At 47.7% G+C, this 26,126-nt stretch overlaps 1 protein-coding gene across 4 annotated transcripts; it reads right to left on the reverse strand.

The window, feature by feature from the left end:
- Positions 1-1,521: 1,521 nt before the first annotated feature.
- SLC41A1 (solute carrier family 41 member 1) lies at positions 1,522-22,886 on the reverse strand. Of its 4 annotated transcripts, none has more exons than XM_064733066.1 (10): positions 22,792-22,886; positions 21,431-22,507; positions 15,092-15,199; positions 9,151-9,222; positions 7,427-7,571; positions 7,188-7,334; positions 6,059-6,206; positions 5,905-5,984; positions 4,418-4,552; positions 1,522-1,849 (listed from the first exon to the last, which is right to left on the reverse strand). In XM_064733066.1, exons 2-10 carry the CDS (start codon positions 21,764-21,766, stop codon positions 1,587-1,589), a joined length of 1,434 nt encoding a protein of 477 aa, XP_064589136.1. In that variant the 5' UTR covers positions 21,767-22,507; positions 22,792-22,886; the 3' UTR covers positions 1,522-1,586. The 4 variants fall into 4 exon arrangements, with proteins under 4 accessions (XP_064589136.1, XP_064589137.1, XP_064589139.1 ...); XM_064733067.1 differs by having other exon boundaries at positions 22,753-22,886; XM_064733069.1 differs by having other exon boundaries at positions 22,849-22,863.
- Positions 22,887-26,126: the final 3,240 nt, after the last annotated feature.

A 26,126-nucleotide genomic window follows, 5' to 3' on the forward strand; every position in this document is an offset into this window, starting at 1 on the left:
TGCAAACCCCACTGCGGCCCTGCAAACCCCACACTGCGGCCCCGCAAACCCCACACTGCGGCCCCGCAAACCCCACTGCGGCCCTAAAAACCCCACAGTAGCCCTGCAAACACCACACTGCGGCCACGTGCAAACCCACTGGGCCCTGCAACCCCAACTGCGGCCCTGCAAACCCCACACGCGGCCCTAAAACCCACTGCGGCCCTGCAAACCCCACTGCGGCCCTACAAACCCACACTGCGGCCCCGCAAACCCCACACTGCGGCCCCGCAAACCCCACTGCGGCCCTGCAAACCCCACACTGCGGCCCTGCAAACCCCACACTGCGGCCCTGCAAACCCCACACTGCGGCCCTGCAAACCCCACACTGCGGCCCTGCAAACCCCACTGCGGCCCTGCAAACCCCACTGCGGCCCTGCAAACCCCACACTGCGGCCCTGCAAACCCCACTGCGCCCTGCAACCCCGCTCAGCCCTGCAAACCCCACTGCGCCCTGCAAACCCCACGCGCCCCGCAAACCCCACACTGCGGCCCTGAACCTGGCCTCAACCAGGGAGCACAACCCTGTGGGAACAAAACCCCATGGGCCACACCAACCCTGTGGAAAACAGCAATCTGTTCCACAACCACCCATGGGCCACCCATGGCCACAGTAACCCCAGTGGGCCCACAATAACCCCCATGGCACAACAAACCCGTGGGCCAATTAACCCCATAGGTCACAATAACCCCACAGGGACAACAACCCCATGGCCACAACAACCCCATGGGCACAATTAACCCCACAGGCACAATTAACCCCACAGCACAACAATTACCCCAGGCCACAACAACCCCAAAGGCCACACAACCCCATGGGCCACAATTAACCCAAACAACCCCATGGCACAATTAACCCAGGCCAATTAACCCCATGGGCACAACAATTCCAGGGGCAACAAACAACCCCACAAAACCCCATGGCCACAATTAACCCAGGGCACAATTAACCCCAAGGTCACAATAACCCCACAACAACCCATACCACAAACCCCACAGGCCACAATAGCCCCACAGCCCCAAAAACCCCATAGGCACAAACCCCACCACAACCCAAGAACAATTAACCCCACGGAACAACAACCCCATAGGCGACAGTTAACCCCATGGGCATAATTAACCCCGAGGGCACAACAACCCCACAGGAACAACAACCCCACGGGAACAACAACCCTACAGGCCACAGTTAACCCCATGGGCCACAATTAACCCCCTGGTCATAATTAAACCCATGGCCACAATTAACCCCTCAGGGATAACAACCCCATGGGCACAACAAAATCTGCACTGGGTCCTCCCAAGCCTTTGGTCCGTGTGTCCCTCACAGCCCTGTGGGCTCCCCCAGCCCCAGGGAATGCCAGGGCAAAGGGCAGCACAGGGCACACATTCCTGCAGAATTCCACATCCTTCATCACCAGGGCTTTCCAAATTGCCAAATCAGCCCTCAGGACAAATTAGCACACTTTGGCTACCAAAAAGATTTAAAAAAAAAGACAAAAGGCAGATTTTAAATTCCCCAGGAATGGCAGGATGGAAGAATTGTGTGCTCAGGTGCCCATGAAGGAATTCCTGAGGGATCCCTCTGCCCAGCACAGGATCTCTGGGCAGGGACAGGCACACCTGGGCAGGTGCCACCCGTGTCCCTGAGGCTCCCAGCTCACCTGGAGCAGCGCTGCTGTCATGTAGAAGACGATGAAGATGAGGGTGAGCGTGGTGTGCCCGCCCTGCATGGAGTGGATGGTGTAGAGGAACACCAGGTGCCCGGGCACCACCAGCAGGAACAGCACGCGGGCAGAGCGGGAGTTCACGTCTGCAAAGGGCACAGAAGGGCACATTCACACCCTGCAAGTGCCCAAGTGTTGCCCTGATTTTTCAAGATTTTCTACACCTTCTGATGTGTATGTTCTTGTAGCGAAAATAACTCATTGTAAATTATTGTAAAATATATTTTATATATTTAATATAAATATATAACATAAATATATTTAATAGAAATATAAATATATACTAATCTATTTTGTAAAACATAAATATTTAAATATGTTTAAATATTTTACATATTTATATATTTAATATAATATATAAATATATAATTACATTTATAAAATATAATATACAAATATTTATAGAATATAAATTATTGTAAAAATAGCTCATTCTAAGTAATTGTAAATTATTGCAAAATATATTGTTAATATAAAATATATAAAATAAATATTTAATATATTTTATAAAATATAAATATAGAAATATATGGGTTTACATTTCCTATTTCAGGGGGGCTTCCTGCCTCCCTTAGCACACACCTGTCTGTTCAAACCAAGACATCCACAAATCACCTTCCAGCTCAGAATAATAAAGAACTGTCATTCCTATTCTCATATCTTTTCCTGAGAACCTCTTAATTTTAAAATTATAATAATTTGGACAGAGGGGCTTTACATTTCCCATTTCAGGGGGACCTCCTCCCTTCCTGAGCAGAACCTGCCTGTTCAAACCAAGACATCCACAAATCCCCTTCCAGCTCAGGATAATAAAACACTGTTATTCCTATTCCTATATCTTTGCCTGACAGCCCCTTAATTTCAAATTTATAACAATTTGGAGGGAGGGGGTTTATATTTCCCATTTCCTGCCTTCCTTAGTAGCCACCTGCCTGCTCAAACCAAGACATCCACAAATTTTCTTCCAGCTCAGGATAATAAAGAACTGTTATTCCTATTCCCATATCCTTGCCTGAGAGCCCCTAATTTCAAAATTATAACAATTTGGAGGGAGGGGAGTTTAAATTTCCCATTTGCTGCCTTCCTTAGCAGAACTTGTCTGTTCAAACCAAGACATCCACAAATCACCTTCCAGCTCAAGATAATAAAACACTGTTATTCCTATTCCCGTATCTTTGCCTGATACCCCCTAATTTCAAAATTATAATAATTTAGAGGGAGGGGAAGCTCCTGCCTTCCTTAGTAGCCACCCGCCTGCTCAAACCAAGACATCCACAAATCCCTTTCCAGCTCAAGATTAAATAAAGAACTGTTATTCCTATTCCCATCTTTGCATGAGAGCCCCTTAATTTCAAATTTATAACAATTTGGAGGGAGGGGAGTTTAAATTTCCCATTTGCTGCCTTCCTTAGCAGAACCTGTGTGTTCAAACCGAGACATCCACAAATCCCCTTCCAGCTCAGGATAATAAAGAACTGCTATTCCTATTCCTGTATCTTTGCCTGACAGCCCCTTAATTTCAAATTTATAACAATTTGGAGGGAGGTGAGTTTAAATTTCCCATTTGCTGCCTTCCATAGCAGAACCTGTGTGTTCAAACCGAGACATCCACAAATCCCCTTCCAGCCCAGGATAATAAAACACTGTTATTCCTATTCCCATATCTTTGCCTGATACCCCCTAATTTCAAAATTATAATAATTTAGAGGGAGGGGAGGCTCCTGCCTTCCTTAGTAGCCACCCGCCTGCTCAAACCAAGACATCCACAAATTTTCTTCAAGCTCAAGATTAAATAAAGAACTGTTATTCCTATTCCCATATCTTTGCATGAGAGCCCCTTAATTTCAAATTTATAACAATTTGGAGGGAGGGGACTTTAAACTTCCCATTTGCTGCCTTCCTTAGCAGAACCTGTGTGTTCAAACCAAGACATCCACAATTCTTTCCAGCTCAGGATAATAAAACACTGTTATTCCTATTCCTGTATCTTTGCCTGACAGCCCCTTAATTTCAAATTTATAACAATTTGGAGGGAGGGGAGTTTAAATTTCCCATTTGCTGCCTTCCTTAGCAGAACCTGTGTGTTCAAACCAAGACATCCACAAATTTTCTTCCAGCTCAGGGTAATAAAGAACTGTTATTCCTATTCCCATATCCTTGCCTGAGAGCCCCTAATTTCAAAATTATAATAATTCAGAGGGAGGGGAGGCTCCTGCCTCCCTTAGTCTGCTCCAACCAAGACATCCACAAATCCCCTTCCAGCTCAAGATTAAATAAAGAACTGTTATTCCTATTCCCATATCTTTGCATGAGAGCCCCTTAATTTCAAATTTATAACAATTTGGAGGGAGGTGAGTTTAAATTTCCAATTTGCTGCCTTCCTTAGCAGAACCTGTCTGTTCAAACCAAGACATCCACAAATCACCTTCCAGCCCAGGGGGGAGTTTAAATTTCCCATTTGCTGCCTTCCTTAGCAGAACCTGTGTGTTCAAACCGAGACATCCACAAATCCCCTTCCAGCCCAGGCCACCCCACAGCCACATTTCCCGCCAGCAGAGCCCTGGATGGGGCAGGGCAGCCCCAGCCTGAGCCGGGCAGGGCTGTGCCCCCTTTGCTGTGCCCAGCTGGCACCCAGCCCTGTCCCCAGGCTGTACCTGAGCTGCAGAAGGTGCTGCAGGGGCTGGGGCACTTGCGAGGGGCAGTGCCAGGGCCTTCTCCAGGCTCCCCGCTCATGTGCAGGTAGGTGGAGATGCGGCTGGCCTGCACTGCCACCAGGTTGCCACCCACACCTGTGCGAGAGGGGAACTCCTGTGAGCCACAGAGAAGTCTGAGAAGAGTTTTTGTCCCGTGTTTACCCCTGGAATTCTTCCATGCTTAACCCTGGAAGAATTTCCCACCAAGGCTGTTGATGTAGAAACCAAGAAGAAAGAATGGGGGAAAAAGATGGAAGGAAGGGGGTAAAGAAAAGAAGGGGGGAAAAAGAAGGAAGGGGGGAAAAAGAAGGAAAGGGAGGAGAAGGATCCATGTTTTCCCCTGAAAGAATTCCCCACCAAGGCTGTTGACATAGAAACCAAAAAAGAAAGAAAGAATAGGAAGGGGGAAAAGAAGGAAGAGGGGAAAAAAAGGAAAGGGGGGAGAAGGATCCATGTTTTCCCCTGAAAGAATTTCCTACCAAGGTTGTTGACATAGAAACCAAGAAAGAAAGAATAGGAAGGGGGAAAAGAAGGAAGAGGGGAAAAGAAGGAAGGAAGGGGGGAAAAAATGAAGGAAGGGGGAAAGAAGGAAGGAAGGAGGGGAAAAAATGAAGGAAGGGGGGAAAAAAAGGAAAGAAGGGGGGAAAAAAGGAAAGGAAGGGAAAGGATCCATGTTTTCCCCTGAAAGAATTTCCTACCAAGGTGGTTGACATAGAAACCAAGAAAGAAAGAATGGAGGAAAAAGAAAAGAAGGGGGAAAAAGAAGGAAGGGAAAAAAAATATTGGGGATGGGGGAAAGGAAGGGGGCAAAAAAAAAAAAGAAAAAAGGAGGGGGGGAAACAAAGGAAGGATCCATGTTTTCCCCTGAAAGAATTCCCCACCAAGGTTGTTGACATAGAAACCAAGAAAGAAAGAATAGGAAGGGGGAAAAGAAGGAAGAGGGGGAAAGAAGGAAAGAAGGGGAGGGAAAAAAAGGAAGGAAGGGGGGAAAAAAAGGAAGGAAGGGGGGAAAAAAAGGAAGGAAGGGGGAAGGATTCATGTTGACCCCTGAAAGAATTTCCCACCAAGGTGGTTGACATAGAAACCAAGAAAGAAAGAATGGGGGAAAAAGAAAAGAAGGAAGGGGGGAAAAGAAAAGAAGGGGGAAAAGAAAAGAAAGGAAGGGGGGGAAAAGAAAAGAAAGGAAAGGGGGGGAAAAAGAAAGGAAGGGGGGAAAAAGAAAGGAAGGGGGGGGAAGAAAGGAAGGGGGGAAAAAGAAAGGAAGAAGAGGGGGAAAAGAGGGTGCCCCAAGAGAGAATGAGTGTCCTGAAATCCCAGACCATCCCAGTTTGCCAAGAGCAAAAGGTGACAGGGTGGCTCAGGGTGTGCCCCAAGAGAGAATGAGTGTCCTGAAATCCCACCCAATCCCAGTTAGCCAAGAGCTGCAGCCCAGGGCAGGCAGGACTCACCATTGATGACCGGGGTGAACACTGCCATGCCAGCAAAGTTGGGGTCCGACACCGTCCTGTCCAGAATGAGCCCCCCGACACTGCAGGGCAGAGAGGGGCAGTCAGTGCTGGGCTCCCTGGGGGGCTCTGGGCACGGGGACAGGGCCAGGCTCACCTGCTGATGGCCATGGCGATGATGACGGGCTCCCAGCCCGAGTACAGCACCTCCCTGGTGGCAGAATTCCTCCTGGCAATGATGATCCAGATGGGCAGCAGCGACAGGAAGAAGGCGCACACCAAGGGGTTCACGTAGGCTCTGCTCTCTGGGCACGGGGAGAAGCAGAAAAAGAAGCAGAAAAAATCAAAGCCACGTCCCTCAGGAGCTCCAGGAGGAGCAGGGACAATCCAGGGCAGCCTGGAGCCTGCAGGATGTGGTGGCTCCTTGTCACAGCTGTCCCCTGTGAAACACTTGGATGGGTTCACCAGCAGATCTCAGAGAGATCTCTGCAATTCCAGCTCTCATCCCTGCTTCCCACCCCTGGGCAGCATCTCCCAGTGCTGCTCCCTTCAGCCCTGGATGAACCTGGATGAGCCCCGGGGAAGGAAGGAGGGAGGAAAGGGAAAAGGGAAAAGGGAAAAGGGAAAGAAAAGGGAAAGGGAAAAGGGAAAGAAAAAAGGGAAAGGAAAAAGGGAAAGGAAAGAAAAGGAAAAGGGGAAAAGGGGAAAAGGGGAAAAGGGGAAAAGGGAAAAGGGGAAAAGGGGAAAAGGGGAAAAGGGGAAAAGGGGAAAAGGGGAAAAGGGGAAAAGGGGAAAAGGGGAAAAGGGGAAAAGGGGAAAAGGGGAAAAGGGGAAAAGGGGAAAAGGGGAAAAGGGGAAAAGGGGAAAAGGGGAAAGGGGAAAGGGGAAAAGGGGAAAAGGGGAAAAGGGGAAAAGGGGAAAAGGGGAAAAAGGGGAAAAGGGGAAAAGGGGAAAAGGGAAAAGGGAAAAGGGAAAGGAAAGGAAAGGAAAAGGGAAAGGAAAAAAAGGGAAAGGAAAAAGGGAAAGGAAAAAGGGAAAGGAAAAAGGGAAAGGAAAAAGGGAAAGGAAAAAGGGAAAGGAAAAAGGGAAAGGAAAAGGAAAAAGGAAGGAAAGAGCTCTCCCTGAGCACCCCACCTGGAGAGGAGGAGGAGGAGTTCAAGGCAGTGAAAAGCTCCAGGGCAGGAACCCCTCACACCCCGAGGAAAATTCCAGAAGAACAGGGTAAAGCAATGAGAGGGGGACACAGCAAGGAGCAGGCAGAGCCTGAGCCCTTTGCTGGTGCTCACCCAGCTCCTTGTAGAGCCCCCAGCTGATCCCTGAGAGCAGGGCCAGGGTGATGAGGTCCCCCAGGCTGGCAGCGATCGGCGTGGCCACGTTGTCAGGGTTGATCCCCATCTTCTTGGAGCCAATGATCACCCCGATCATAATCATGCCTGCAGCCAGAAAGAGCCCAAAAAAACCAAAATGAGGCCAAGGGGAGGTTGATATTTCAGGAGGAGGGGCACAGCACAGGGGGGACTCTCACCCAGGACCAGGGAAGCGATGAAGGCAGTGGCCACGCTGCTGGCACACAGCAGGACAGCGTGGTCCATGCTGAAGTGCCCATCTGGGATCCACCCAAACACCACGGCTGCAATCGAGGCCAGGAAGCCAACCACGGTGGCCTGGACCTGGAAATGGAAAGCACAGGGTCACCAGGACAGTCCCACCATGGCCTGGACCTGGAAATGGAAAGCACAGGGTCACCAAGACACCAGGACAGTCCCACCATGGGCTGGACCTGGAAGCACAGGGTCACCAGGACAGTCCCACCATGGCCTGCACCTGGAAATGGAAAGCACAGGGTCACCAGGACACCAGGACAGTCCCACCATGGCCTGCACTTGGAAATAAAAAGCACAGGGTCACCAAGGCACCAAAACAGTCCCACCATGGTGGCCTGGACTTGGAAATAAAAAGCACAGGGTCACTAAAACACCAGGACAGTCCCACCATGGCCTGCACTTGGAAATGAAAAGCACAGGGTCACCAAGACACCAGGACAGTCCCACCATGGCCTGGACCTGGAAATGGAAGCACAGGGTCACCAAGACACCAAAACAGTCCCACCATGGTGGCCTGGACTTGGAAATAAAAAGCACAGGGTCACCAAGACACCAGGACAGTCCCACCATGGACAGGATGTGGAAATGGAAAGCACAGGGTCACCAAAACAGTCCCACCATGGTGGCCTGGACTTGGAAATAAAAAGCACAGGGTCACTAAAACACCAGGACAGTCCCATCATGGCCTGGACCTGGAAATAAAAAGCACAGGGTCACCAAGGCACCAAAACTGTCCCACCATGGGCTGGACATGGAAATGGAAGCACAGGGTCACCAGGACACCAGGACAGTCCCACCATGGACAGGACGTGGAAATGGAAAGCACAGGGTCAACAAGACACCAGGACAGTCCCACCATGGTGGCCTGGACTTGGAAATAAAAAGCACAGGGTCAACAAGACACCAGGACAGTGCCACCATGGACAGGATGTGGAAATGGAAAGCACAGGGTCACCAGGACAGTCCCAGGGGTTGAGGAGAGCTTGAGCACATCCACGAGGCTGGAGATGGAACACAAACCCTGTGAGGGAGCCCTGAGGGAGCTGGGGGTGCTCAGCCCGGAGAAAAGGAGACTCAGGGGTGCCCCCATCACTGTGCAGCTCCTGAAAGGTGCCCGTGCTCAGCTGGGGCTGGGCTCTGTCTGCAGGGACTGACACAGCCAGAGCACACAGCCTCAAGGGATGTTTAGGTTTGATAGCAGGATAAAGTGTTTTACAGAAAGGGTGATAAAGTTCTGGAATGTTCTGCCCAGGGAGGTGGTGGAGTCCCCATCCCTGGGGGTGTTTAACCAAGCCTGGATGTGGCACTGGGTGCCAGGGTTGGGTTGAGGTCTTGGGACTGGGTTGTATTGAATCATCTTGAAGATCTCTCCCAACCCAGTGAGTCTGTGAATTCAGGGAATTCAGGGAATTTTGGGAATTCCAGGGATTGCGGAGGTGGTGCAGTCCCCATCCCTGGGTGTGTTTAACAAAGCCTGGATGTGGCACTGGGTGCCAGGGTTGAGTTGAGCTGTTGGACCTGGGTTGGAATCAATGATCCTGAAGGTCTCTTCCAACCTGGCCATTCTGAAAATTCTGTGAGAGGTTGCCCAGAGAAGCTGTGGCTGCCTCATCCCTGGAAATGCTGGGAATATTCCCCTGCTTACCTGGATCAGAGCCATGTTCCCTGTAACCATCTTCCAGAGCTCTTTGTGCGAATCCATTTGGCCAATATTAGCCTGCAAGAGGAAACCAGACACGGTTACACCTGCCAGCAGCCAAATCCCTGCCTGCCTGGGCAGGAGGGGACTCAAACCCTCAGGGGAACAACTCAGCAGAAAAGGGGGTGAGAAGGGGAATCTACACCAACCAAAAATCCCAAAATTATGGTGCCACCAACCAAAAATCTGATGGGAATGCTGCAAAATCAACAAGATCTCTCTGTGCCCCTGTGCGGTGGCGTTCACAGGATGAGGGAAGAGATGAGAATCTTGACTCCATGTTTCAGAAGGCTGATAATTTATATTATATTATATTATATTATATTATATTATATTATATTATATTATATCATATCACACTGTTTTTATGTTACATTTTGGTTTTATATTTTATATTATATTGTATTTATATTCTATATTATATTGTATTTATATTCTATATTGTATATATATTATATATACAATATTGTATATATTTTTATAGTCTATATTGTCTATGAATTATATTATATTGTATTTACATTACATTATACATTGTATTTATATTACATTATATTCTATTATATTATAGAATATATATCTATATATATTCTATATAGAATATATATAGAATATATATATATCATATCTCATATCATATATTTTGGTTTTATATTATATATTCTATATTGTATATATATTTTATATTCTATATTGTATTTATATTCTATTGTATTTATATTCTATAGTATTTCTATTATATTGTATATTGTAATTATATTATATTATATTATATTATATTATATTATATTATATTATATTATATTATATTATATTATATTATATTATATTATATTATATTATATTATATTATATTATATTATATTATATGAAAATGAGATACTAAAACTATACTAAAAGAATAGAAGAAAGGATTTCATCAGAAGGCTTGAAAGGAAAGGAAAAGAATGATAATAAGATCTTGTGAGACATTAAAACCATTTTCAATTAAAAACAACCCCATGAGACCAATCCCAGATGCACCTGCTGCATCCCACAGCAGCAGATAATCAATGCTTACATTTTATTTCTGAGGCCTCTCAGCTTCTCAGGAGAAAAAAACCCTAAAGAAAGGATTTTTCCTAAAATGTCAGTGACACCCCTGCAGCCACACACTGCATTTCTCTGTGCTGGCTGGGTCAGGCTGCCCCAGAGCGGCAGCACAGCCAGGGAAAGCTGCAGGAAAAGCTGAGCAAACAAGGCTGGGGACACTGGGGACACACAGGAGCCACCAGCCCTGGCACAGGGGGCACCTGGCACAGGGACAGCTGAGCAGGATTGAAAAATAACCCAATAAATATCCCTGTGGGGGACACCAGCCAGGGCAGGAGGTGGAAATGGCTTCAATCTTTAATTCCCGGTGTAGGGTCCAAAATAAGGCAGAGGAATCGCTGCAGGGCACGAGCTCTGCTCCTCCTGCCACCTCCGGGGTCTTTATGGGAAGAATGGGTCAATTTGTACCAAATTGGGTAAATTTATACCAAATTTGCATCATCAGAAGCTGATGAACTCAGCAAACAAGGGAGCTCAAACACTGGAGTGGGAAATGCATTCTGAAGGAATATATTTTGAATGAATTAGAGAGGGAACCTCTGAGTTTTTTTAGATGATAGGATTTATTTTCCTTATTTTTTACAGGAAGGGTGAGTTCAGCTCACATCTTCACTGCATGGCTCAGGTGGTCTCAAAACCCTTAGTTACAAAACCTTTTAAGGATTTATTGACCAATAAAACACTGCCAACAAGGATATTTGTGGTTTTGACCCCAATATTTAAATATTTCATCTTATGGACTCATGCTACAGTGTGAGCTTGTTATAACACAAAAACCTACAGAACTGCATCCTAAACTTCTTCAAACTCATGCACAACAGCAGCAATTTCCTCCTCTCAGGCGGAAAATAAGAAATCCAGATTGATTAATTTGATTAATTAATTGATTCATCAAATTAATCAATTCGATTAATCAATTGTCCCACCTCTGGGGCAAATTCTGGGCACAGAGCAGGAAGGAATGGGGGAAAACCCACAAAAAATGGAGCAGCAGATCCAGCAGAGGAATTTGAGCTCCATAAGAAATATTTTAAATATTTCATCTTATGGACTCATGCTACAGTGTAAGCTTTATTAGTTATGTTATAACACAAAAACCTGCAGCACTGCATCCTAAACTTCTTCAAACCTGTGCAAAACAGCAGCAATTTCCTCCTCTCAGGTGGAAAATAAGAAATCCAGATTGATTCATTTGATTAATTAATTGATTAATGCTCCCACCTCTGGGGCAAATTCTGGGCACAGAGCAGGAAGGAATGGGGGAAAACCCACAAAAAATGGAGCAGCAGATCCAGCAGAGGAATTTGAGCTCCATAAGAAGCCTGACCTTCAAATTCCAGCGCCATGGCAATTAGGCTGGGATTAGCATAACCTCCCTTAATCCTTTAATTAATGGGGGAGTTTGGCCTCTTAATTGTGAAAGGGATTTCTGAGGTGCCCTAAGGCAGCGCTAATTAGGAACCCAAAGCCTGAGAAAGGGCTCCGGGCTGTGGAGAGAGCTTGGGGTTGTATTTGTGCCCAGACAAAGGAAGGAATGATAAATCTGACTCTTTTCAGAAGGCTAATTTATTATTTTAATATATTGTATTAAAGAATGCTAAACTATCCTAAAGAACACAGAAAGGATATTTACAGAAGGTTAAAAAAATAATAATAAAAACTTGTGAGTCTGGAAAAAGTCTGACACGGCTTGGCCCTGATTGACCAATAAATTAAAACAATTCACATTAAACTAATTAAACAATCACCTGTTGGTAAACAATCGCCAAACACACTCCAAAGTGGCAAAACACAGAAAAAACAATGAAATAATTCTTGTTTTCCTTTTTCTCTGAAGCTTCTTAGAAGAAAAATCTTCAACAAAGAGATTTTTTGGAAAATATGAATGTAACACTTGTATTATATTTGTGGGGTGTCTAGATGAAGGAAGGAATGATAGATCTGACTGTATGTTCTCAGAAGGCTAATTTATTATTTTAATATATTGTATTAAAGAATACTAAACTATCCCAAAGAACACAGAAAGGATATTTACAGAAGGTTAAAAAGATAATAATAAAAACTTGTGAGTCTGGAAAAAGTCTGACACGGCTTGGCCCTGATTGACCAATAAATTAAAACAATTCACATTAAACTAATTAAACAATCACCTGTTAGACAAACAATCTTCAAACACATCCCAAAGCAGCAAAACACAGAAAAAGCAATGAAATAATTATTGTTTTCCTTTTTCTCTGAAGCTTCTTAGAAGAAAAATCTTCAACAAGGAGATTTTTTGGAAAATATGAATGTAATACTTGTATTTGTGGGGTGTCTAGATGAAGGAAGGAATGATAGATCTGACTGTATGTTCTCAGAAAGCTAATTTATTATTTTTTATATTCTATTAAAGAACATTGTACTAAACTATATTAAAGAATACAGAAAGGATACTTACAGAAGGTTAAAAAGATAACAATGAAAACTTGTGACTCTGGAAAGAGTCTGACACAGCTTGGCATTAATTAGCCAATAAGTGAAAACAATTCACATTAAACCAATGACACAATCACCTGTAGTTGGTTTCATGTGAATTGCTGGTTTCGTGTGAATTTCAATCTCCAAACACATTCCAAAGGAGCAAAACACAGCAGAAGCAAATCAGGTAATTAATGTTTTCCTTTATCTCTGAAGCCTCTCAGCTTCTTAAAAGAAAAATCTTCAACAAGGAGATTTTTTGGAAAATATGAATGTAACACTTGTATTGTATTTGTGGGGTGTCTAGATGAAGGAAGGAATGATAGGTCTGACTGTATGTTCTCAGAAAGCTAATTTATTATTTTTTTATATTCTATTAAAGAATACTATACTAAACTATCCTAAAGAATACAAAAAAAGACATTTACAGAAGGTTAAAAAGATAATAATAAAAACTTGTGACTCTGGAAAGAGTCTGACACAGCTTGGCAATAATTGGCCAATAAGTGAAAACAATTCACATTAAACCAATGACACAATCACCTGTAGTTGGTTTCGTGTGAATTTCAATCTCCAAACACATTCCAAAGGAGCAAAACACAGGAGAAGCAAATCAGGTAATTATTGTTTTCCTTTTTCTCTGAAGCCTCTCAGCTTCTTAGAAGAAAAATCTTCAACAAGGAGATTTTTTGGAAAATTTTTTGGGACCGATCCTGGTGAGTTGTGGGCAGGGAGGAGCCCCTGGGAGCAGAGACCCTCCTGTGCCACCAGGCTGGGGGTGTCTGCAGCCTGAATTGCAGGGTTTGGGGAGCACAGCAGGGAAGGCAGAGGCCAAAGCCAGCCTGGGGACAGGACAGGAGCCTGTGCTGGTGTCCCCAGGGCAGATGGGGCAAAATTCTGCATTTCCTGCCCCAAAACCGCCCCAGGAGGGGACACACAAGGGACAACAGTGCCCAGCAGGGAGAGGGGCCCTGGGGCCAGGACAGCAAGGATGCCAACAATGGAGAGGGACACAAACAAAGGGAATTGTTTGTTTGTTTGGTTGTTTCAGAGAGAAGGGGTGAACAAAGCTCAGCCTCTGTCCCTGCAGAAGGAGGAGGAGGAGAAGGAGAAGGAGAAGGAAAAAGAGGAGGGAAAAAAGGAGGAAAAAAAGGAGGAGGAGAAAAGGAGGAAGAAAGGAGAAAAAAAGGAGGAGGGAAAAAAAGGAGAAAAAAGAGGAGGAAAAGGAGGAGGAAAATATTAAGGAGGAAAAAAGGAGGAGGGTGAAAAAGGAGGAAGAAAAAAGGAGGAGGAAAAAGAAGGAGGAGCAGGAAAAAAGGAGGAGAAAAGGAGGAGGAGGAAAAAAGGAGGAGGAAAAGGAGGAAAAAAAAGGAGGAAAAAAAGGAGGAGAAAAAGGAGGAGGAGAAAAAAGGAGGAGGAAAAAGAAGGAGGGAAAAAGAAGGAGAAAAAAAGGAGGAGGAAAAAAGGAGGAGGAAAAAAGGAGGAGGAAAAAAGGAGGAGGAAAAAAGGAGGAGGAAAAAAAGGAGAAAAAAGAGGAGGAAAAGGAGGAAAAAAGGAGGAGGAAAAGGAGGAGGAAAAAAAGGAGGAGGAAAAAAAGGAGGAGGAAAAAAAGGAGGAGGAAAAAAAGGAGGAGGAAAAAAAGGAGGAGGAAAAAAAGGAGGAGGAAAAAAAGGAGGAAAAGGAGGAAAAAAAGGAGGAAAAGGAGGAGGAAAAAAAGGAGGAGGAAAAAAAGGAGGAGGAAAAAAGGGAGGAAAAAAAGGGAGGATATCACCCAGTGCAGCTCTGCTGTGCCTTCTCCTGCAGCAAGGGCAGGCTCACAGGAAGGGAATGAGCCCAGCAGAATTTGGGATTTGTGTCCTTGGCAGCCTCACACCAATCATTGTCACAATTGGGCACCGGCCACTCCTTGGCTGGCACTGGCACATTGACCAAACAGGCCACAAAGGGCTGGTCTGGGCTACAAATGGTTAAACTTATGGTGTTGGAGCCTGTTCATTTGGCTACAGCAACCCAAACATTCATTTCTGGTTGATCCACAGGCACATCTGCATGGCAGAAGGAAGTAAATAAAACCAGCAAGTGCTAATAGATCATTGGATTCAACCCAATATTGGATTAAACCCTATATTTGATTTAACCCAATATTTGATTCAACCCTATACTTGATTCAACCCAATATTTGATTCGACCCTGTATTTGATTAAACCAAATATTTGATTAAACCCTATATTTGATTCAACCCAATATTTGACTCAATTCTCTATTGGATTTGGGGATTTTACCCTCCCACACCCACAGAGGAGCTGTCCCTGTCCCTCCCCAGCCCCTGGGCACTCACAGCTGTGGACAGGCGCGATGCCAGCGTCATCTCCAGGTTCCCCTTCAGCCCCAGCAGAGCAGGAACCAAGATGAACACCTCGGTGACCTGCTTGAAGACGTCCCAGTGCTGCAAAATTAAAGCACATTCAATAAAACCAAAGCACATTCAATAAAACCAAAGCACATTCAATAAAACCAGCCAATCTCACCAAATTACATTCAATAAAACCAGCCAATCTCACAAATTACATTCAATGAAACCAGGAAATTTCACCAAAGCAATTCAATAAAACCAGCAAAGGACATTCAGTGAAACCAGCCAATCTCACCAAAACCAGCACATCTCTCACCAAAGCACCTTCAAGCAAATCTCACCCAAGCACATTCAGTAAAACCAGCAAAGGACATTCAATAAAACCAGCAAATCTCACCAAATTACATTAAATAAAACCAGCCATTCTCACATTAAAGCACATTCAATAAAACCAGAAAATCTCTGATCAAAGCACACTCAATAAAACCAGCAAATCTCTGACCAAAGCACTTTCAATAAAACCAGGAAATCCCACCAAAGCACATTCAATAAATTCAGCTCATCTCTGACCAAAGCACATTCAATAAAACCAGGAAATGTCACCAAATTACATTAAATAAAACCAGCCAATCTCACATTAAAGCACATTCAATAAAACCAGAAAATCTCAGCAGAGCACATTCAATAAAAGCAGCAGATCTCACCAAAACCAGCAATTCTCACCCAAGCACATTCTATAAATCCAGCAAAATCTCTGACCAAAGCACATTCAATAAAACCAGCAAAGCACATTCAATAAAACCAGCAAATCTCACCACAGCACATTCAATAAAACCAGAAAATCTCTGATCAAAGCACACTCAATAAAACCAGCCAATCTCACATTAAAGTACATTCAATAAAACCAGGCAGTCTCACCCAAGCACATTCCATAAATCCAGCAAATCTCAGCAAAGCACATTCAATAAAAACAGCCAATTTCACCAAATTACATTCAATAAAACCAGCGAATCTCACATTAAAGCACATTCAATAAATCCAGCAAATCTCACCAAAGCACATTCAATAAAACCAGCCACTCACAAAGCACACTCAAATAAACCAGCACATCTCTGACCAAAGCACTTCAATAAAGCCAGCAATTCAAATTACATACAATAAAACCAGCCAATCTCACATTAAAGCACATTAATAAAACCAGAAAATCTCACAAAGCACACTCAATAAAACCAGCAAATCTCTGACCAAAGCACTTTCAATAAAACAGAAATCTCACCAAAGACATTCAATAGAAACCAGCAATCTTCCAAAGCACATTCAATAAAACCAGGCAATCTCACATTAAAGCACATTCAATAAAACCAGCGAATCTCACATTAAAGCACATTCAATAAAACCAGGCAATCTCACCAAAGCACATTCAATAAAACCAGGCAATCCACCCAAAGCACACTCAATAAAACCAGCACATCTCTGACCAAAGCACATTCAATAAAATCCAGCAATCTCACCAAAGCAATTCAATAAAACCAGCAATTCTCACAAAGCATTCATAAAACCAGAAAATCTACCAAAGCACATTCAATAAAACAGCAATTCCACAAGCACATTCAAAAAACAGTAAATCTCTGACCAAAGCACATCAATAAATCCAGAAATGTCACCAAATTACATTAAATAAAACCAGCCAATCTCACGTTAAAGCACATTCAATAAAACCAGCAAATCTCACCAAAGCCCATTCAATAAAAACAGTGACACAGCTCCTGCTGGGCTGACAAACAGCCCTGAGCCAGCAACTTCCACTGAAAATCCCCAGAGAGCCCCCAGTGACAAAATGTTTACACACACAGAGGCCAAAACAGGGAAACACGGAGAGGCTTTGCCCAATCCTTGCAGTTTTTGGCAGATTTGAGTGCTGGAGTTTGGTCAGTCTAGGCTGAGAGCCTTTGCTGTGTCTTGCAAATATATATATATATATATAGATAGATAGATATATATATAGATATATATATATATATACGTTTTAATATATATATTTATATAATACGTTTATATATAGATATATATATAAACGTTTTATATATATTTATAAATGTTATATATAATATATTTTATAATATAATAGATATATTACAGATATATATACAGATATATATAGATATATACTTTATGTATATATATTTAAACTATATATATAATTATATACATTACAGAATTATATATATTATAATAGTAAAATAATATATTCACATAATACTTACATAGTATAATAACATTTTATAAATACAAAACAATTACATGTGAAATTATATATATAATTATATACATATAGAATTATATATATCTTATATTAATAAAATGATATTAAAATATAGTAATTATACAGTATAATAAAATTTTATAAATAGATAACATTTTTATTTATAAATTATATATATAAAATATAACTATATACATTATAGATTTATATATAATATTAATATAATATATTATATAGTATAATAATATAATGTATATATTTGCAAGACAAAGCAAAGGCTCATAGCCTTTATTATATAATAATGAAATAATAAAATAATAGTAATAAAATAGCAATAAAATAATAAATGTAAATGTAAATGTAAATGTAAGTATTAATGTAAGTATTAATGTATATATTAATGAAATGTAAATGTAATGTTATAATGTAAATATAAATGTAAATATAAATGTAAAATAAATGTAATATAAATGTAAATATAAATGTAAATTAAATGTAAATTAAATATAAATATAAATATAAATATAAATATAAATATAAATATAAATATAAATATAAATATAAATATAAATATAAATATAAATATAAATATAAATATAAATATAAATAAATATGGTCCTTCTGCCCAGGATCCCATGCAGCACTGGAAGGGTGAGCTGGAGGTTCTTGGGAGGTTCTGGAAAAATCCTCCATCCCCCTTCCCAGCCATGGGAATTTAATCCCAAGGCTAAAGGGAGTTGGCGCTGCTGGCAGCACAGGCTGAGCTGCTGCGGGAATTCCACAGGAATTACAAAGTTTTACTCCTAAAGGCCACAGGAACAGGGCAGGGGAACACGGGCTGAGCTGCTGTGGGAATTCCACAGGAATTACAAAGTTTTTTCTAAAGGCACAGGAACAGGGCAGGACACGGGCTGAGCTGCTGCGGGAATTCCACAGGAATTACAAAGTTTTACTCCTAAAGGCCACAGGAACAGGGCAGGGGAACACGGGCTGAGCTGCTGCGGGAATTCCACAGGAATTACAAAGTTTTACTCCTAAAGGCCACAGGAACCAGGACACAGCGCTGAGCCAGCGCCTCCCAGCCCCTCCTATTGCAGCTCCCAAATTTCTGTTGTTCCTTCAAATCCTCGTTTTCTACAAGGGCATCCTGAAGGTGAACTTCATCAAGGAATAATTAATTGTGTAATTGATTGAATTGCAAATAACTGCTGACAAAAACTGTGAAAGTGCTGAAGACTCCAGCGCAGTCTGGAGTGTGAAAGATGAGACCTGACATTATGAACACCATGTGCCAACACCGCCCGCAAGGGCAGCGCCTGCTCCAGGAAAAACTTCAGCTTGGGCTCAAATCACTTCGGGGAACTTCCAGCAGAGCCAGGCAGGGACCTTATGAGGGGAAAACACGCTTGAAATGTCCTTTTTTTGTTGTTTTTTTGTTTTTTTTCAGAAAACGATTCCAGTAAAGCTATTCTGGAATAATTTCCCCCGTCCAGCCTTTCCTGTTTGGAGTCACCTCCCAGCTGTCCCAGCAGGTCCCTCCACCACGAGGGGATGAGCAGAGCTCAAAGGCACGCGGGGAAAGGGCTGCTGTGGGCAGGACGGCACCCACAAACGGGCAGGACGGCACCCACAAACGGGCAGGACGGCACCCACAAACGGGCAGGACGGCGCCCACAGACGGGCAGGATGGCACCCACAGACGGGCAGGACGGCGCCCACAGACGGGCAGGACGGCGCCCACAAACGGGCAGGACGGCACCCACAGACGGGCAGGACGGCGCCCACAGACGGGCAGGACGGCGCCCACAAACGGGCAGGACGGCACCCACAAACGGGCAGGACGGCGCCCACAAACGGGCAGGACGGCACCCACAGACGGGCAGGACAGCGCCCACAAACGGGCAGGACGGCACCCACAGACGGGCAGGACAGCACCCACAGACGGGCAGGACGGCACCCACAGACGGGCAGGACGGCACCCACAAACGGGCAGGACGGCACCCACAGACGGGCAGGACGGCACCCACAGACGGGCAGGATGGCACCCACAGACGGGCAGGACGGCACCCACAGACGGGCAGGCGCACCCAAACGGGCAGGACGGCACCCACAGACGGGCAGGACGGCAGCCCACAACGGGCAGGACGGACCCACAGACGGGGCAGGACGGCACCCACAGAGGGCAGGACAGCACCCACAAACGGGCAGGACAGAGCCCACAAACGGGCAGGACGGCACCCACAGACGGGCAGGACGGCGCCCACAGACGGGCAGGACGGCGCCCACAGACCCCAAACACACCCCCTGCCCTCCTGGCACAGGGGCTGCCACCGGAGCCTCTCCTGCCCACACCACCAGGCCTTGTTTGCCCAGCCCAGCAGCTCCAGGCTGAGCAGTTTGGGCTGCCCACAGCTCCCAAATGGATGTGTCGCCATCTCAAAGCCCAGTTTGTGCTGCCCAAATGGACGTGTCCCCATCTCAAAGCCCAGTTTGTGCCCCAGAGATGGAGGTTCTGCCCAGGAGAAGCTGCTCTGCTGGCCCCACGCCGGGGGGACGTGGTGGGAGCAGCTCAGGCTGCAGAGGCAGCGTTCCCACATGGAAACACAGCCAGGCTGGCACATTCCCACAGGGAACACCTCATCCAGGGCAGCTGCCAGCTCCCTGCCGGCCTTTCCTAAAAGTCACCAGCACAGCCCGTGTCAGGGGGAGCCAGCCCTGTCATGCCTGGGTGTCTCCGAGCACAAGGAATGGCGCAGGAAGCTCTGGAATGAGCCTGGCACACACACAGGGAAGCGTTAACCTGGCACAGCCAGCACCTGGGGGGGAAAGGGACGAAGGAGCCAGGCCCAGGGCCGGGGTGGCACCTGGGGTGTCCCAGGGCTGGGGTGGCACCTGGGGTGTCCCAGGGCCGGGGTGGCACCAGGCAGCAGCAGCAGCAGCAGGGAAGGGTTTTGTCTCCAGCTGTCTCAGCTCCCAGGCTGCACCTTCTCCTCTGAGCCCTCTCCTTCCTTCATTCCTCACTTCTCCTCCATCTCATTAAATTAACTGAGCTGAATTTACAAAGCCAGGGCTGGGACAAGGAGCTGGAGGGCTCCCCCATCTCCCCCTCCCCAGCCAGCACACCAGGGATAAACTGTTCTCCCTCTCCCTGTTGCTGAAGCAGCCCTGGCATTCCTTCACTGCAGCCTCGGCATTCCTTGGCTATTTCTTTATTATTCCTTTATTATTCCTTTATCCCACCCAGCCCTGCAGAGTGCCCGGGGAGCACCAGCCCTACCTGCACCATGTCCTGCCATAACTGCACGAGGTCCAGCCCCATCCCAGCCCTACCTGCACCATGTCCAGCACCATCCCAGCCCCACCTGCACCATGTCCAGCCCCATCCCAGCCCCACCTGCACCATGTCCAGCACCCTGCACCATCCCAGCACCACTGCACCATGTCCAGCCCCACCTGCACCATCCCAGCACCACCCAAGCCCTACCTGCACCATCCCAGCCCTACCTGTACATGTCCGCACCACTCAGCCATACCACACCATCTCAGCACCATCCCAGCCCCACCTGCACCATCCCAGCCCCACCTGCACCACATCCAGCCCCATCCCAGCCCCACCTGCACCATCCCAGCCCTACCTACACCATGTCCAGCACCACCTGCACCATCCCAGCCCCACCTGCACCATCCCAGCCCCACCTGCACCATGTCCAGCACCATCCCAGCCCTACCTGCACCATGTCCAGCACCATCCCAGCCCCACCTGCACCATCCCAGCCCCACCTGCACCATGTCCAGCACCATCCCAGCCCTACCTGCACCATGTCCAGCACCACCCCAGCCATACCTGCACCATCCCAGCCCCATCCCAGCCCTACCTGCACCATGTCCAGCACCACCTGCACCACCCCAGCCATACCTGCACCACATCCAGCACCATCCCAGCCCCACGTGTACCATGTCCAGCACCACTCCAACCCCACCTGCACCATCCCAGCCCTACCTACACCATGTCCAGCCCCACCTGCACCATCCCAGCCCCACCAGCCCCACCCCAGCCCTACCTGCACAATGTCCAGCACCATCCCAGCAGCCACCGTGCCAAATCCAGCCAGCAGGAAGGGGAACAGCACCTGCAGCCCGATGGAAAACGAGGTCTCCTTGAGGGGCGAGGGGGGCTCAGGCCCCCGCTCCGTGCTGGTGTCATCGCTCTCGTTGCTCTGGCTGCCGTTCTCCAGCAGAGCATCCTCCTCCCTCACCCCTTTGGCGTTGGCTCGGGACTCCAGCACCACCAGGTCCACGGCGGTGCCCTCGGGCCGCAGGAAATGCTCGGGCCCCGCGGGCTGCCCGCAGTCCCCGTTGGCCTGGGGGGGATCCTTGGGCTCCAGCGTGGATGTCATGCTGCAGGACACGCTCTCCCGACCCTTGGCTCGCTGGGCCTACAGCCAGCAGCTGCTCCAGGAGGGATCTTCTGCCAGCAGCTTATCCACACGGCCTTGCCAGCATCCAGGAGGGAGCTGTGCCAGCGCTGCTCGCCCGCCCGGGAGTGCGGAGCCTGCTGCTGCGGCAGCGATCCCCATCAAGCAGGGACGCGGAGCACAGGGGACACGGCAGCAGCTGCGAATGGCTCAGTTCCCCCTGGCTCTGCTCCTTTCCAGCGCCCTGTGCACGATCCCAGCTCTCCTCCCCAGATCTGTGATGCCTTAGTGCATCTCCTCCCAGCTCTTTTCCAGCAGATGTGACGGGGCAGAGGGAAAAACAGACGAAGTAAGGGATGTAGAAACTTAAAGGAACACTGAAGGAGAGGATTGGCTTTCAGACATGATCCCACTCAGGCTCTTCTGGCTGCCAGGGCTTTGCCAGCGGCACCGTCCCTCTGCAGGATTCCCCTCCGAAGGCTCCTGCGGCTTTCTGCCAGCACAGCCAGCGCTTCCAGCAGGCTGCGAGTGTCACTGCCGCCCTCCTCCTCCTCCTCCTCCTCCTTCCCCAGCAGCACGAGGCCAGCACAGTTCCTGTTACTCGCACCAACAGCAGCTCCCAGCGAGGGTTGGTTACTCACGGAGCCGGCCGGGCTGCAGGGTGGGGGCTGGCATTGGGGCAGCCTGGCACACAACGCGCGTTTCCGACAGCTCGCCCGTCACCTGAAACACACGGGGGGAAAGCCGATATTCCGGGGGGTCCCGCGGCAGCCGCTCCATCCGCTCCCTCCAACCTTCGCCGTACCCCACCTCTCCCCCGGGCACCCTCAGCGGCTGAGCCGGGGGGTGCGGGCACCGGGAGGGACCCGCAGGGCGATCCCCGCGGCCGGGGCTCCTCCCGCCTCCCGCAGCGCCCCGCGAGCCGCCAGCTCCGGAGCGGGGCTGCCCCCGGCCGGTCCCCACGGTACCGCCGCCCGTGTCCCCGCCGTGCCCCGCGGTGCGGGTACCGAGTCCCCGCCGTGCCGGTACCGCCCGGTGCCGCTCGCTCCGCTCCCGCTGCGCACCCGCGGCTCCTCCGCCGCCCCGCGCTCTGCCCCGCCGGGCCCCGCCCCGCGCCGCCCTGACATCACCGCCGGCCAATGGCGGCCGCGCCCGCCCCGCCGCGCCGCGCTCCCATTGGTCTGATCCGCGTGGCGTCACGTCTGGCCCCGCCCCCGGCACGGAGCGCGTCCCCGCTGTGCGGATAGGCCACGCCCCTTTGGCAACGCGGGGGCGGGGCCTGTGGGTCACGTGCGGCTGAGCCCGCACCGGGCGGGAGCGGTCAGTCTGTCTGTCTGTCTGTCTGTCCTGCCATTCTTCCGTCCACTCTGCCGTCCATTCTTCCATCCATCCTTCTGTCTGTCCATCCCTCTATGCGTCCATCCATCCCACTATCCATCCATCCGTCCATCCATCCGTCCCTCTACCCAGAGATCCATCCATGGATCCATTCATGGATCCATCCATCCACGGTTCCATCATCCATCCATCCATCCAGAGATTCATCCATGGATCCATCCATCCGTCCCTCTATCCAGAGATCCATCCATCCATCCATCCATGGATCCATCCATCCGTCCTTCTATCCAGAGATCCATCCATGGATCCATCCATCCGTCCCTCTATCCAGAGATCCATCCATGGTTCCATCATCCATCCATGGATCCATCCATCATCCATCCATCCATCCATCCATCCATCCATCCCCCCATGGTTTCCCTGCTCTCACCTCCGTGGGTCCCTCTCTGTGGAAGCCTCGTTGTGCCCCGTTGGGGACAGGGAGCTCACAGGTGACACCCCAGCGGTGCCACCCCAGGGCTGCTTCCAGGGACCCCCTCCAGGGACACCCAGCTGGATCCAGCCCAAGGAGCACCACTGGGTTCCAGGTCTCTGCAGGCTCTGAACAGAAGCTCACCAATATTGTCACGTACTCTGCCTCTGTTTATGCCAAACTGTCCCACAACAAATAAATAAAGAGCACAAAAACTCCTGCTACAGAGGTCAGGTCCTTGTTGCTCTGTGGAGTTCTGTGTTCCTGAATGAACCAGCTCCTCTGATTCATGCTTTCCTTTTATTTCCCTTTTTTTTTTTTTTTTTTTTTTTTCTTGTCATGAGTGGAAATTCTGAGCCGTTGTTTTTCCTTCCTGCCTTTCCTTTCCTCCCAGGAAACAGGCAGCAGCGAGTTATTGCTCAGGGGGATGATGTGAGGCCAGCCTGGGGCCTTGGGGACACAATCTGGGCCAGTGAGGGACACTGGAAATGTGGGGGGCAAGGGGAGGGCACAACCCCACATGGACACAGGGACTCAGCCTGGAGCTGCTGGCTTCACTCATTCCTCAGGGAAACAGAGGCAGGGATCCATTGTGACCCAAAGCTGCTCCAGTTCTGTGCTCCCATCACAAACTGGGCACAGAGAGCTGCTCTCCTGGAAGGTCTGGTGCTTTTGGAGAAGAGCATGAGAGGAACCTGTGGAGCAGAACAGCACAGAGAGAGCAGCACTGAAAAGGGATTTTTTATAGTGACAGGACAAGGGGAATGGATTCCCACTGCCAGAGGGCAGGATAGATGGGATTTGGGAAGGAATTCCTCCAGAGCAGCTGGGGCTGCCCCTGCATCCCTGGCAGTGCCCAAGGCCAGGCTGGATGGGTTTGGAGCACCCTGGGACAGTGGAAGTGTCCCTGCCATGGCAGGGGTGGAATAGACCCTAAAAGGGGTCTAGAAAAACTCCTTCTCTAGAAAGGAAGGAGTGTAAAATCCCTTCCAACCCAAACCACCCAGGGATTCTGGGATTTCAGGGGTGAGGAGCCTTTGGGGTCATTTCACTCATTCTCAGCAGCAAAGAAACCTCATGGAAAACCTGAGATATCCACAGATACAACTCCAGCCTCAGCCAAATTCCATGCAGCTCCAAACCCTTCCTCCGTCCTCCTTTGTCCAAACCTGGCTGCAAGGCTCTGCTTCCACCTTCACCTTCCCTTCCTGACCCAGAAAATCCATCCCTCCCCCAGGATGGAGCCTCCAGTTCCTCCCTCACCTCCCCAAAAAACAACAAATGCACCCAAACGTGACCTCACTGCTCCCCAGCTGCAGATCAGGAAGTGGAAATTGTGGGGACAAAAGCTGCCTGAGACAAGCAAACAGAAATAGATAAAAACCTCCCCCAGCGAGGCTGAGATCAAAAAAAAAAAAAAAAAAGCAGAGGATGAAAGGGCAGGAAATTGGGTTTCCAATTGCAGGGAGCAGGTAGCAAAGGCAACAAAAATCTGTTTGGAAAGGAAGGAGTTGAGCACTGAGCTGTGCTGGATGCTGGAATGTCTCCTGGAATGTGTTTTACAGCACCAACGCGGTGCTGGCACTGCTGAAGGGCCCAGCACTCAGGAACGGCCTCAGGGATTCACAGGAAAATCCAGTTTGGCCAAAATCACTTAAAAAATCCTGACAGAGAAGTGTCAGTGCCCTGGGAGGTGCCTTTGCTCCCTGGAGCCCCAGCAAGGATCCTGAGGGAATTGTCACTGCAGGACACCAAACAAACACAAGTGCACACACTGCTGCTCTCAGGGTGAAGAAAAGGGAACTTTATTTTCTAACATTTCTAGTTTTCTAAAAGTGGCAGTGAATTGGAAAGTGACAGTGCCACCTCTCCAATGACACTGGACAAACCAGCAGTCCATCAAATTTTTCTTCTTCTATAAAAGAATGCAAACCAATGAGTTATTTACAAAAGCCTTTGCTCCCAGTGCTGGCTCCACCACAGCCTCAGTGGAGCCCCAGCAAGGATCCTGAGGGAATTGTCACTGCAGGACACCAAACAACACGAGCACACACTGCTGTTATCAAGGTGAAAGAAAAGGGAAAGTTTATTTTCTGACTCCAACATTTATAGTTTTCTAAAACTGACAGTGGATTGGAGGGTGACAGTGCCACCTCTCCAATGACACTGGACAAACCAGCAGTCCATCAAATTTTTCTTCTTCTATAAAAGAATGGAAAACAATGAGTTATTTACAGAAAGGGTGTGAGAAAGTTGGCTACAAGAATGTCAACATCAGAAGGTTTAGAAAATCTTTAAAAATCAGGGCGACAGGAACTGGGTCCTTAATTCCTTGCAAGAATCTCATCAGGAAACAAACCTGAGCAGGTTTGAGCAGGAATTATAGGAACAACTGAGCAGGAGAATCTCACCAGGAAACAAACCTGAGCAGGAGAATCTCATCAGGAAACAAACCTGAGCAGGTTTGGAGAATCTCATCAGGAAACAAACCTGAGCAGGTTTGGAGCAGGAAAATCTCATCAGGAAACAAAC

Source organism: Zonotrichia leucophrys, chromosome 26 (assembly GCF_028769735.1).
Source record: "Zonotrichia leucophrys gambelii isolate GWCS_2022_RI chromosome 26, RI_Zleu_2.0, whole genome shotgun sequence".
Lineage (NCBI taxonomy): Eukaryota > Metazoa > Chordata > Aves > Passeriformes > Passerellidae > Zonotrichia > Zonotrichia leucophrys.